The sequence below is a fragment of the Solea senegalensis genome, linkage group LG4, assembly GCF_019176455.1.
Source record: "Solea senegalensis isolate Sse05_10M linkage group LG4, IFAPA_SoseM_1, whole genome shotgun sequence".
NCBI classification, from domain to species: Eukaryota; Metazoa; Chordata; class Actinopteri; order Pleuronectiformes; family Soleidae; genus Solea; species Solea senegalensis.
The window spans coordinates 11,554,097-11,567,387 of NC_058024.1; the positions used below are offsets into that span (position 1 = coordinate 11,554,097).

Genomic DNA, 13,291 nt, shown 5'->3' on the forward strand with positions numbered 1-13,291 from the left:
GTGGTGTGTCAACATTAACAACAGCCCAAGTGCTTTGTATTCGCACGGGCGAACCTTGTCTCTGATGACACTTGACGACGTATCCGTTCACGTCTCAGTCCTGTCGCCGTCGTCTGCTTCTGCCACAAGCGGCTGAGCTGCCGTTTTGTCGAGGCGGAGGGTTAACCTGGCATAGTTGGAGAGCTCAGTGGTGGCAAGGCATTGTGAATTGTGTCGTGGGGAGTGTTGTGTGTTTTCTCTCAATGTGCTGCAAAGGGCTGATCTGTGTCAGAGGTGAGCACAGTGAATGGGGGCCATGGGAGCCCTCCAAAGCTGGGTGGAGACCCCACACACACACACACATACCATTGAGAGTGATGGGGGTTTAAAGGCTTTGTCTTTGGTTCAGTGCCTTCAAGTGGCTCTGGGATTCCCGGCAACCAGGTTTGACTGCTGGAGCCTGCACGCAGAGAGAGGAGAAGCACAAAGGCGCTTGTTTTTCACAGCTGATGTGCAACATGTCGGCTCGCTGTGGGAAACAAACATGGTCAGAGATGTTAGGAAGCCTTATTGTTCTTACCAGTAATACCAAATTATGGCCTAATAATTGTCAGTTAATCATTGTTGTGTTTTGTATCTTAATTTCCAGCTTTTGGTACAAGTTGTGAATGATGATCATTGGCACTTTGATATTAAAGATCATTTAGAATTATATCAGTGGTGATGCACAGCTTCTGAATGAATGTGGAGGGCAACACTCGTCGGGGATAGTTTTTCCATTTCTTCTTGGGCCAGTGGTCTTAAATCTCAAAGCTCTTTTATAAGGATTTCTACTTTTTATTATCCTGCAATATGAAAACCCACTTTTCTCAGTGTCAAATTATTCGACGCAAACCGCAAATAGATGAGCTATTAATTTTTTTGGCCAACATTTGATGTGGAAGACGTAGAAGTTTGAGTCCACTGAGATGATCCAATTATCCCGCTGGCCCGGGATTAGCATTAATCTGCTCTGGTTATTATCTTTTGACTTCTACATTAACTTCCAACTTTTTCCACCCTTCCTTGTCCTTCCTCTGTCCTTCTGTGTACACACACACACACACACACACACACAGAGTGCCTCTAGCCTCTATATGTATGCCTTTATAGAAATATGTTCTCAGATGTTAATGTGTCTATCTCAAAGTCAGTTTTTGTGTGTGTGTATGTATATATATATATATATATATATATATATATATATATATATATATATATATATATATATATATATATATATATATATATATATATGAATGTATGTATGAACAACCCTAATTCCCTGGAGGTGTTGTAGTAATATTGCTGCTACTCTTGATGTGCAGCACCACAGTTAAATCTAAGAACCATCGCATGAATTGGAATGAGGCAGCCATAAGCCGGAGGCAGGTGCAGCATTCGGCCACATGTTTATCAGAAAATGGACTTGCACGTGCTGTATGTTAGATGTCGGAGGAAGGGAGACGGGATGCTGAAGATACAGTATGTGACCTGCAATGCTATATGTAGCACTGGTGCGGGAAAGTGGTTTTATTCCTGGAAGTCAGTGAGAAGAGCCCCAGGCTGAGATCCTGTCAAAGCTCTCAACATATCCAGGAATCACAAACAAACAAAAGCTTCCGTATGATGTTGTGACTGAAAGGGAAGCAGCAGATTTTTTTTTAAATCCTCATAAAGCAAATGCAACATGTGTGCACTTGACTGTTCATGAAGTTCATTAAGCTGCTGCTTATTATTTTACATTCCCATCTTTTTTTTTTGTTCCCACCGTTGCTGTTTTGTGAATTTCCAGCAACACATACCGTAAAATCCTTTGTGTCCACTTAAGTCTCCTTTTATATAAATTTAGTCTCTTAAATATCCAGTGTTTAGGATTATAGTGACATATAGCGACACTGCAGAATGGAGCGAACAGAATGAATGTCTTATTAGCAGCTACGTTGTAGGTAAATATTTGTTCTGTTGAATACAAAAGTGGCAGCAGTATCTTAAAATACACTTCTGCCAATAACTCTCACTGACTAAATGTCACACACTGGACCTTTAACTCTCTTTGGATCCTCTGATAGGTTCTATGGAGAGCACGGACTTGAGAGGACCAGCCCTCATCTTTCATCAGCACACAAAGGCCTTAAGGGCCTTAACCAAGACTAATTAGCCTCTTCTCTGCAACACGCCATGGCTTTTTGCTGAAATTAATCTTCACAGGCTAACGTATACCGCACGCGATCAACTGTCTCTGATGGGGAGGTCATATTCGTCTTCCGCCGAGAATTAGTTTGCTAAATGAGGGCTCCTCCCCCTGCGCAGCCTCAATTAATGACCTTGATTAATTAAGGAGAGACTGGAGCTAATGAAGGTCTTAGTCGGGTTTGGTCCGACTGTGACCCTGTAAACAATCAGAGGCAGTGATGAGTCGTTTCTCTGCTTCGTTTGTTGTGGGCACAGCTCTTCATGTGAGAGCTTCATCCTGATGCCAATTACAGCGGTTTGGTGAAATGAATATCCTCTCGAGTCCAACAAATCAAAATGGAGAAAATAATATGTCTTCATCTTTTGCGTCAGTATAATGATTTCATTCCTGTTCAACCAAATACACAAACTCATCAATGAAAATGGCTTATTCTGTCCTAATGTTCCAGTATCAGACTGGACACATGGCTAACATGATCTCATGAAGATGTCACTTAATCATTTTTCTTTAATTCCAGCTAAGTGCCTTATTTCTCATTTTAACGTCACATACAATATACTTGCGCTGATTGCTACAGTGATAACTTGTTTAGGATGTCTCCATAGGACATATTTGATCAAATGAAAAAACATTAACACAAGAAAATGTGGTGCTGTCACATAGGTAATCTCAACTACTTTCAAAGTCAACTTCAGCATTTGACTAAATGTGAGGCTAGAGCACTGCTGAGATAGCAGCATTTCCAAAAGCTATGTAAACATTTTGCAGAAGCATCTACAAATATATACATTTAAATCATACAACTATGAATAATAGTGCCTCAAAGGCGTGTACGTGCCAGAGCTCCACTAAAGGAAAGTGCTAAACTGCTCAACCATGCAGCAAATAACATACGTGAGTGAGTGAAATTGTCTGTTGTCGTATCGTAATGGTTAACACGGTTACTACGTGACTACCCGAATTTGTGCGAATTACCAGCACATGGCTAATCCCTTCCCTTCTGTTTCTCATTCATCCTCCAGGTTAATGGCAAAGACTTGTCCAAGGCCACACACGACCAGGCAGTGGAGGCCTTCCGCACTGCCAAGGAGCCCATCATGGTCCAGGTCCTGCGCCGGGCTCCTCTCCCCAAACTGGTCAGCCCCACCGCTGACACCCAGGTGTCGGACACCAGCACTCAGACCGACATCACCCTCCAGCACATTATGGCACTCACCAAGCTGCCCCCTGCTTCGCCCCCCATGACGGAGCTGGAGGAGTATCTGCTTACAGATGAGTGAGTACCAGCTCGGTTCATAAAACACAGAGAGAAACCCCCTGTAGAGATGGCCAGGGCCGTGACTTGCAGCTTACCACAAGTCGGAATGATTTTTTTGACCGATATCTCTTGCAGAAAGTCTGCATTTATGGAACGATGGTAGATTTCAAGTGCAAGTCCAGTTTCTCATGATTCAATGACTTTTTGAGAATGAGAATCTACACTGACATCAGTAAAACATTATAAAGATCAAGTTCATGTGTTTGATTTGCATCCACAAGATTGCAGAAAAGCTAATGACATAGCAAATGTACAGGCTCAGTTCCTACAACTGACTGTCAGCATGTCATGTTTTTCCACCAGGAGGAACTCCAGACTGGAGCGTCTTGTCTCTGAACAATGTTGAGTCCAAATAAATAGATATAATAGTAATGGATTCAGGAGAGGTTGTTATTAGGATTCAGATTGTTTGTGGAAAAGGCAAAGAACATGCTCTCTTGCCATGATAGCTGATGTTGTATTTCTTTTAGGGTTCCGTCTTGTCACTGTCCTGCAATTTGGTGTCACTGATTCGTCTCGATATTTAGCCTTCTATAAGTCTAGTCTGAGGTCAGAACATGTCAGTGATTGTACGTAGTTGCATATTTGAAGAGTTAATACAGACAGTGGACCTTTGTTGCTCCACTTCCAAAATGTTTTGGCAAGTGGAACACTTGCTGGCATCCTGCATGGAAGAACGGAGAATTCTACTTGAGAATGACTGACCTGAAAATTGTTTAAGGAAATTGTTGAAGAAAAGTGATGGAGCATCGTCCTGCACCTGAGACTTTTAGCTCCAGAAACTTCACTTTAAATGAGATGAAACTGTTGAAAATCTTGGGTGTCAAACCTCAGCTGTGCTGGAAAGGTCACGTTTCTCTCAGACACATTTCGACCTTTTGCCATAATAGTTAATTAAGAGAGTGACACCTTATCTTCGTCTCCAGACCGCACTGCCACTGTCGGTATCACACCAGCTCTGTCCCTGTCACTTGTGGGAGATGACAGCTCCTGCGAGGCACAGCCACATTAAAAATATGTTTCCTTTCATTTGTATTCACAACTATTCTCTCTCTTTCTCCTTCCTTCCTCCCTCTCTGTCTGTCTGTGTGTGTGTGTGTGTGTTAGGCCCTGGAGCTTGGGGAGTCTGTCTCCATTTTACAATTTGTGGTAGTAGCAGCTGCCCTTTAATGAATAATCATGATTTCTATAATTGATTTCAGAGTCAAATTAATCACGCAGCATGTTAATTTGTGATTAGCCTCGGGGTGTAGCCTCGATATATCTGATTCAAGACTGATTCCTACATTGACTTCCTCGCTAATTCTCATTTATTTTTTTAACTCTGGGGCAAAATTAAATGCAGATTGACAAATGTGTCGGTTGTCTCAGTTTTTTCATGTGTGAATTTTCGCTCTTTTCCAATTACCCTCTCTTTCTCTTGTCGCAGGAATCCTCCGGGACATGCGTACTTTGACCCAAATGACTTCCTGGAGGGAATACAGCAGGACATAGAACGCGAGGAGCTGGAATATGAGGTAAACATTGTCTCCACTGTCTTCTCAATGAATGGTTTTCATTCATTCAGACAGCAACTGCATTATTAATCCATAAGCAGACCTGAGGTCACCTCTGTGTCTCCACTCCAGCAGCCCTGCTGCTGACCACAACTCCTGATATATGGTCGTTATTGACGGATTATTGTACCTACATGCAGACACTGACATGACTGGCTTGTTCCAGCAGATGGAAAACAGCGACATTGTCGCTTATTAGTGACATATAGCTCTTTTCTTGGCTGCGGCGCAGATAATAGGCTGGCAGTGATGAATCTTATGTTGCACGCTAACAATGCCACGATGAGGCATTGATCAAGCCTCTGTTTTGCTCCCTCTGTGACCTTCGACCCCATATACCCCCCTCCCAGTGAACACCAGCCTGCCAACTGCTTAATTTTAATAATATCCACTGTGGCAGAGAGTCAAGGGGCTCAATCATATGTCTTGTAAATGATCTAGTTTGGCCGTGTTTGTGTCAGATCATTTTTATTTAATGTCACACCTCAGTGGCTTGTCACTGAGTTAACAGTGTGGATCATAATGTTTATTTAAAGATCAAAAATAAATTGGCATATTGATAGAAATAGATGTTGATGTGTGTGAGACAACCAGTAGCAAACATGGCCAAAGCAATTGGGTGATGCTTATGAACCAATTTACCTGTTTTTACTGAGCAAAATGTTCACAATTATAAAGTAAATCACTAGTTTGCAGTGTCTTTGTGGTCAGTAAGCACCTCAGAAGATTTTTGATTTCCTAAAACTTTAGATTGAACTAATAAACATGACACAAGAGAGCTTTAAATGTGTCTAGTATTTTGTATTAGCCTGACCAGCTTCTGGTTGCAGGTTCAAATTCACCATTCACACACACACACACACACACACACACAGTGGCAGTGGTGTGGATCGTCTCATCAAACTCTCTGCAAGACACCACATGAAGTTATTTCATAAACTGTCAAACGATTCATTTTCTTCCGAGACAACTCGTTCTTTATGAATCCTCTCGGAGCTCGGCCTCTGGCCTCAAAGAACACCGTCGCTCGTATCTTCATCTGTATCTGTGAGATTACAGGTGCTGACAAGTGAAAGACGGGACTCTGCCCGTCTGCTGTTTGCCGCGTCGTCTGTCATCCTGTCAGTGGGCCTCTGAAAAAGCCAATGGCTTCCATGAGTCCACCTGAAAGTTTCATTACAGTGATTGATGGATCGCTGTTGCTCTGTGATCCCATTACTTAGTCAATATATTCAATCTGTCCAGAAAAAAAACACATTATCCTCTCAATTTTGACAAAGAAAACAAAATGATTTCAGAGGTGTGGGATATTAATTTGTGCAATTTGTCTCACCAGGAGGTGGATTTGTACCGAGCCAATATCCAGGACAAGCTCGGCCTGACCATCTGTTATAGGACTGATGATGAAGATGAAGCTGGGATCTACATCAGTGAGGTATGCGAGACAGGGAAACTCTCAAATCTATTTATCAACAGTGAGTATAGTATGATGTGTATAGTATGATAATGTCGATTATAAAGCATGATTGTACAAAAGGTAAAGTTTAAAATGTAAGACAGATGGAGTTTTTGAATGCTTTATTCTCTGTTTTCTTTAGGTTGATCCAAACAGCATTGCTGCAAAGGACGGCAGGATTAGAGAAGGGGACAAAATCATCCAGGTAATGTCTCAATGTAATATAATTTTTTAATGCTTTTTTAATGGTTTTTTTAATGCCTTACTTGCATCTAAATTAATCTCAAACATAGCAATGAAGTGGTTGACTTCACAATTACTGTGGGAATTTTGCTGAAAAGTACAAAAGTATGTTTTTTTCAATTGTTCTTTCTTTACCTGTCAAGATCAACGGTGTTGAGATCCAGAATAGGGAGGATGCTGTAGTACTGCTGACCAGTGAGAGCAACCAGAATATCTCCCTGCTCGTGGCCAGACCAGAGATGCAGGTAATTAGAAAATGTTTTCACACATGGACTCCAAAAATGTTTGGGGAATTGGGTCTGGACATTGTCTGGACCTTGCAGTTCATAGAGAGGGCATATGCACGACGCATAGCGTGGATAGCATACTTCTCCTGCTGTTATTTTCACTTAGGCTCGTCCTCACACTCATTATCCAGAGTTTTGACTTTGAGTTGCTGGCAGGAGAAGGTCCAGAGAATATTCGCGTTTCCAGCCCTTTCAGGCAATCTCTGGCATGTTTGTCCTTCAAGAGAAGCTTGGGATTATCATGGATGTGAAGTCTGTAAAAGTTTATAACAAGACAGTGCCCTTTTTTAATGTAAAGTATGCTGTGTGTTTCTTTTAAATGTGAATATTTGCACCTAATGAGGCGTCTCTTCTCTCCGCCGCATCTCAGCTGGATGAAGGTTGGATGGATGACGACAGGAACGACTTCCTGGATGACCTCCATATGGACATGCTGGAGCAGCAGCACCATCAGGCCATGCAGTTCACTGCCAGCATGCTTCAGCAGGTAAAAATAAATGACTTTGCTTCATGCTACATAAATTAGGAAACATTTGTGTTGTATATACATATGTAAAATCCTATCACTACAACGGAAATGAGAAAAATGTTGTTATCGTTAGTCACTGTTACATTTTTATTTAAAATATGCAATCAATGCAATATCAATTAAATTCAGCCTTTATTGTTATTCTGCATACAATATATACAGTACGTCTGAATGAAAGGTTTTTTTCACATTATCCAAGGTACACAGTACAAGGCTGACAGGCAAATACAGACAATAGTCTCAAACAGTCTCAAAGAAAACCCACACATTCAATGCTGCAAATCACATTAGTACTTGCAAACACGGCAGACCAGAGCAGCATGGAACATGTCAGTTGTTGCTGGTTGCAGGTGATGCCTGTAGACCTTCAGTCAAACCTTAAACCAAGGCTTTGTTCTGCAACTGGAAGACTACGCCTTTTTTCATACTCGTGTCTATAAATGTCCCTGGAATTGTTTAATTTGGTTACAGGGAGGTGATTTTGGGTGGCATCAGGTTATGTACGGCCCTAACAGCTCCTGACATCCATATCTCCACTGTCTCTGAGCTATTTCGTTGTCTCTGTTTACAGAAGAAGCACGAAGAGGACGGAGGCACCACCGACACAGCCACGCTGCTGTCCAACCACCACGAGAAGGATAGCGGAGTCGGCCGCACGGATGAGAGCACACGGAATGACGAGAGCTCAGAGCAGGAGAACGTTGGTGATGACCAGACCACAGCCTCCAACACGCTGGGTAGCTGCAGAAAGCTGACCTACAGCCAGGACACGCTCGGCAGCACCGACCTGCCCTTTAGCAGTGAGTCATTCATCTCTGCAGACTACACCGACACAGACTTCCTGGGCATCCCGGCCGACGACTGTGAGCGCTTCAGGGAACTGCTGGAGCTGAAGTGCCAGATGAGGAGCAGCGCAGCTCAGGGTCTTTTCTACCAGAGCGGAGGAGCGGGAGGTCAAGACCAAGAGGTCGTGGATAAGGAGCTGGAGCTGCTCAACGAGGAGTTGCGCACCATCGAGCTTGAGTGCCTCAATATCGTTCGCGCTCACAAGATGCAGCAACTGCGGGAGCAGTGCCGTGAGTCCTGGATGCTCCACGACAGCGGCTTCCACAACTACAACACGAGCATCGATGCTCGCCGCCATGAGCTCTCAGACATCACAGAGCTTCCAGAGAAATCAGACAAAGACAGCTCCAGTGCTTATAACACTGGTGAGAGCTGCCGCAGCACCCCACTGACACTGGAGCTGTCTCCAGACAACTCGCTCCGTCGAGGAGCAGAGAACGAGGGTCAGGCTGGAGCATCCAGCTCCAACAGCAGGATCCCCAAGCCCCTCCTGTCTCCTGTGCAGGAAGTCTGTGGCCCTAGCCGGAGCAGAGGCTCCTCCAAGGATCAAGATGGTGCACTACAGGCAGAAAGCAAAGAGAGGAAGTCGGGAGAGTCCAGCAAGTCTGGTCGGAGCTGCTCCCATCCACATTCACCTTATAAACACGCTCACATCCCCGCTCATGCCCAGCACTACCAGAGCTACATGCAGCTGATCCAGCAGAAGTCAGCAGTGGAGTACGCCCAGAGCCAGATGAGTCTGGTCAGCATGTGCCGGGACCCCATCTCCCCAGGTGACCTGGAACCCAAGATGGAGTGGAAGGTGAAGATCCGCAGCGACGGCACGCGCTACATCACCAAGCGCCCCGTCAGAGACAAGCTGCTGAGGGAGCGCGCCTTGCGGATTCATGAGGAGCGCAGCGGCATGACCACAGACGACGACGCCATAAGCGAGCTGAAGATGGGCCGCTACTGGAGCAAGGAGGAGAGGAAACAGCACGCTGTCCGTGCCAAGGAGCAGAGACAGCGCCGCGAGTTCATGAAGCAGAGCCGGGCCGACTGTCTGAGAGAGCAGAGTGGTGCCGAGGATAAAAAGGAGCCCAACATCATTGAACTCAGCCACAAAAAGATGATGAAAAAGAGGAATAAGAAAATATTTGACAACTGGATGACGATCCAGGAACTGCTGACCCACGGTACCAAGTCGCCAGATGGCACCAGGGTTTACAACTCAATCCTGTCTGTGACCACAGTCTAAGTCCTAGTTTGAGTTCAGCGACGGGGCAACTACAGAGGAGGACAGTACTGACTGTACATAGAACACTACCAGTTTGGGGTAGAGATTCCTGCCTCGTTCAATGTGGCAACATTTTGTAAATAAGAAATAAGGAAAGCATTTTCTGGACGTTTTCCACCCTTGCAGTGAAGAGAAGGTCCTGTAGATGATGGTTCGACTTGGTGACATTTACTCCACACGGCTACGAGGATGATTTTTGGAAGCTTTTTTTTTTTTCAGATTCTCTCAATAATTTTTTTCTACCTTTGTGCTTGCTCTTTTGCATAAGTTTGGACATAAAAACACAATATTTGGCTTTTTTGGAAGTTTTCAGAAGTGTGTGTAAAAAAAAAAAACTGTCTGCCAGAGATAGAAACAACCAGCATTTACACTATTTTACATTATTTTTGTTTGTACTATATATCTCTTATCAGTATTTTACTGTTATGCATACGTAAGGCTTTTATGGAGACAATGCTATTTTCCTGAAGGTAGAATACATGATCCTTTTTAAAAGGACTTTTGTAAATTAAAAAAATAAAATAAAATTTTGTAACAAATCCACTTTTTTTAGTTTGAATTTTCTCTCTATTGGTGCTGATCTGCCAAAGTTGACACCACCAGCGATAAACCATCTGTTACATCATGAAGAGAACAGCATAACGTGATTATCATTGTGTTTGTACTTTGTTGTTTAGAGAGGTGTTTTCTCACATTGTTGATACTGAAATATGTCTGTTTGTTAACACACACACACACACACAGTGTAGCCGCTTTTGCTCTCTTAGGGTTGTCATGTATTGAACATAATAACAGCTTAACAAATCCTTAGTTAGCCACACAATTTGATGTCTTGTAAAATGAGAGAAATAATAAATTATTGTTTTGTATATGATGAGCTTTCAAATGGTGTTGGGTTTTGTCTTTTTTTAAAAACAAAGTTGTAGGACTGTCTTTGATTAAACTGCACAGGAAAAACACAAATATACCATACAAAAAAATGGATTTAAATTAAAAAAAAAAAAACATGTCAAATTAAAGTTGAAATGGACGCTTGTTGTGACTGAAAACATTTCCTTGAGACCTTTTCCTACCTGAAACTGAAGTGTGTAAACCGCTCATGTTCCCTCACCAAAGTCCATAGAGAAATCTGTGTCAAATGAGTGAAAACCAAATTAAGGTCACTGAATTTACAAAAATAACACATTTGAAATTATTGCTGGAGGCAGCAGTGGATCAATGTGCTGTGATGTAAAAAAATTTGATTCTCTCTATGGACTTTGGTGTGGGGAGTGAGCAATTTACGAGGCAACTGAATCTTCCATTTCCACTTGTCACACTGGCCATTCACGCAATAGCTGCCGGACACCACGCAAGAAAAAGGTTCAGCCCAGATGATGATGTGTCAAGAAAAAGCTGCAAGAATTACGTACCGGCCTTTAACGTGACATCGAGTCAGCCCAGACCAGTGTTTCCCAGCCCTGGCCCTCGGGGGAACCCTGCTCCAACACACCTGATTCAAATGCTCGTCATCAAGCCTGATAACGAGGCATCATTTGAAACAGGTGTGTCATGGCAGGTTGGGAAACGCTGAACTGTCACTTTAGTGGTAGTAGCAGAATTCTGTTGATGAAGATTCACATCTTTGGTTGTTGTTTGTTTTTTTACTGTCATCATGACAGCATCTATGGCTGACCATCATCTCTCTTGGCACTTGGTTGGGATCTGACAGCACACTGCGTGGTTGGATTTTGAAACCAAAGAGTGAACACAGCATGAGGCGCTCCCTTACACAGCAGATCTCTCCTCACTGAGCTCCTCGTCTGTTTATCTGACTCCACACTGCTGCCATCTGTTCGAGGGACCCCGCGCCCTCAGTCCCATATGATCCTCCGACAAGCAGTTTAGTAGCTCATTACTGCAACTTTTGTCATCTGACCATACAACAGTCACATCTTTTTGTTTTTAATGAGGCGACAACAGTCAGGGCGGTGACTCATTTATTTCATTATTCACACTCGAGTTCAGGAGCATGATCTGTGTGTTATACGGATACTTGCTATGATCACTTTGCCAGCCTGAGACTGAGCTACAAAATATTTATCTCTATTTATCTAAATAAACGTGTGTAATGTGAAGAGGCTGGCTGTTGAAACATCCACTGAGAATTACTTATTTCCTCTCAGCTCAAACAAGAGGATCTTTCAGTTGATGGATGCCAAATCTGCATTATAACTTATCATTGTTGGATTTGCAGCCGACTCTGAAGCCAAACAAGACAATTAATATTGTTTAAAAAAACATTTTTTTAAAAAGGCTTGACTGCCTGTTAGTGTGTTAAGCCCCAAAATCTTAATGCATCCAAGTTCTGAATCACACATTTCTTTAGTTTTTTTTAAAAGAGATGACCCCATTCAATATTTAACATTGCATCACTGCAGTACTGGTCAGAATCATTGGATATCAGAGAAAAACTGAGTCAAGCAAAACATTTCTATTCAGTTGGAGCATTATGATTTTGAAATGGTTGCTGTGGCTTGGTGTCAAAGCATCAGCCCAACTGGGTGTAACAATTAACTATAGTTTAACAGATATTTATAACAAAAAAAGAACTGTACCAGACTGATACCTGTATGAGTAAGTACTCAAATGTGTGATATCAGTATTGGGCAAAAAATGTTTAAAAAAATTTAACACGGACCTAAAAGATGTCAAATATATTTCCCCATTTGGAGTCCCAAGCACTTTTTGTTTGGTCACAGCTGTGTCACAATAAACAACTCTTGAGTGTAAATATCAAGTGAATGTTAACCTCTGCAGTGTTTTTAGAATGAATATCGCACTTCCTTTATATCATAAATCGATTCTGTTTTTCCATGAAAGGCCTGTCTTAATACACAAGAGAAAGGAACATGTAGTTTCATTTTGACTTCATTCAGACTGTCTTGTATTCTATTATTGCTGCTGTTTCAGTTTTTCTGTTTGTTTTGCCGACTGTGCCTTTGACTCTTGTTTCATTTCGTTTTTAATGTCCTGTGTTTGTCCTCTTTTCCCTCCATCATTGATTGTCTGCCACACCCTGATGTGTTTCACCTGTGTGTAATTATCTCTGCCTTGTGTCTGGTCAGTCTCTTTGTTGTTGTGCCATGCTCCGATTCACATGTTTCTGTTGCAAGTGTAAGTATTTTCTGGTTTTATGTAAACCTTCCCACCTTGCCTTTGATTGTTTTTGTTGAGTTTCTCTTAGTTTCAGTGTTATTAAAGATTTGTTTTCAATGTTTAAACAAGATCCTGCATTTGGGTCCTATTTTGCAAATCATATTTTTTGATATACACTATAAATGAATAAGGTTAATACGCAGCCCAGTATTACATATAAATCTTGAATGATGACGACTCATGATCACTAACCTCCCGATTGTTCATTTCTGGCGTGTTTGGGAAAGGGAGGGGTGAGTGGAGGAGTCCTTTGTTTATTCAGTCACACTTTTCAGGTATCGCATGAATTCATCCCTCGTCATATATCTGTGTCTGCACCTCTTAAGTGAACATGATAACGACAGCAGCTTTTTCTTCTTCTGTCTGT

General features: G+C 42.5%; 1 protein-coding gene across 3 annotated transcripts in view; it reads left to right on the forward strand.

Annotated features, from left to right (window-relative positions):
* pdzrn3b (PDZ domain containing RING finger 3b) overlaps positions 1–10,612 on the forward strand; it is a 100,932-nt gene extending 90,320 nt beyond the window's left edge. For all 3 annotated transcript variants that reach the window (XM_044024310.1, XM_044024311.1, XM_044024312.1), the window contains 7 exons: positions 3,238–3,491; positions 4,963–5,050; positions 6,426–6,524; positions 6,688–6,750; positions 6,932–7,033; positions 7,446–7,562; positions 8,176–10,612. In XM_044024310.1, coding sequence (XP_043880245.1) covers positions 3,238–3,491; positions 4,963–5,050; positions 6,426–6,524; positions 6,688–6,750; positions 6,932–7,033; positions 7,446–7,562; positions 8,176–9,687 — 2,235 coding nt within the window. In that variant the 3' untranslated portion in view covers positions 9,688–10,612. The remainder of the gene's footprint in view (positions 1–3,237; positions 3,492–4,962; positions 5,051–6,425; positions 6,525–6,687; positions 6,751–6,931; positions 7,034–7,445; positions 7,563–8,175) is intronic.
* The last annotated feature ends 2,679 nt before the right edge of the window (positions 10,613–13,291 follow it).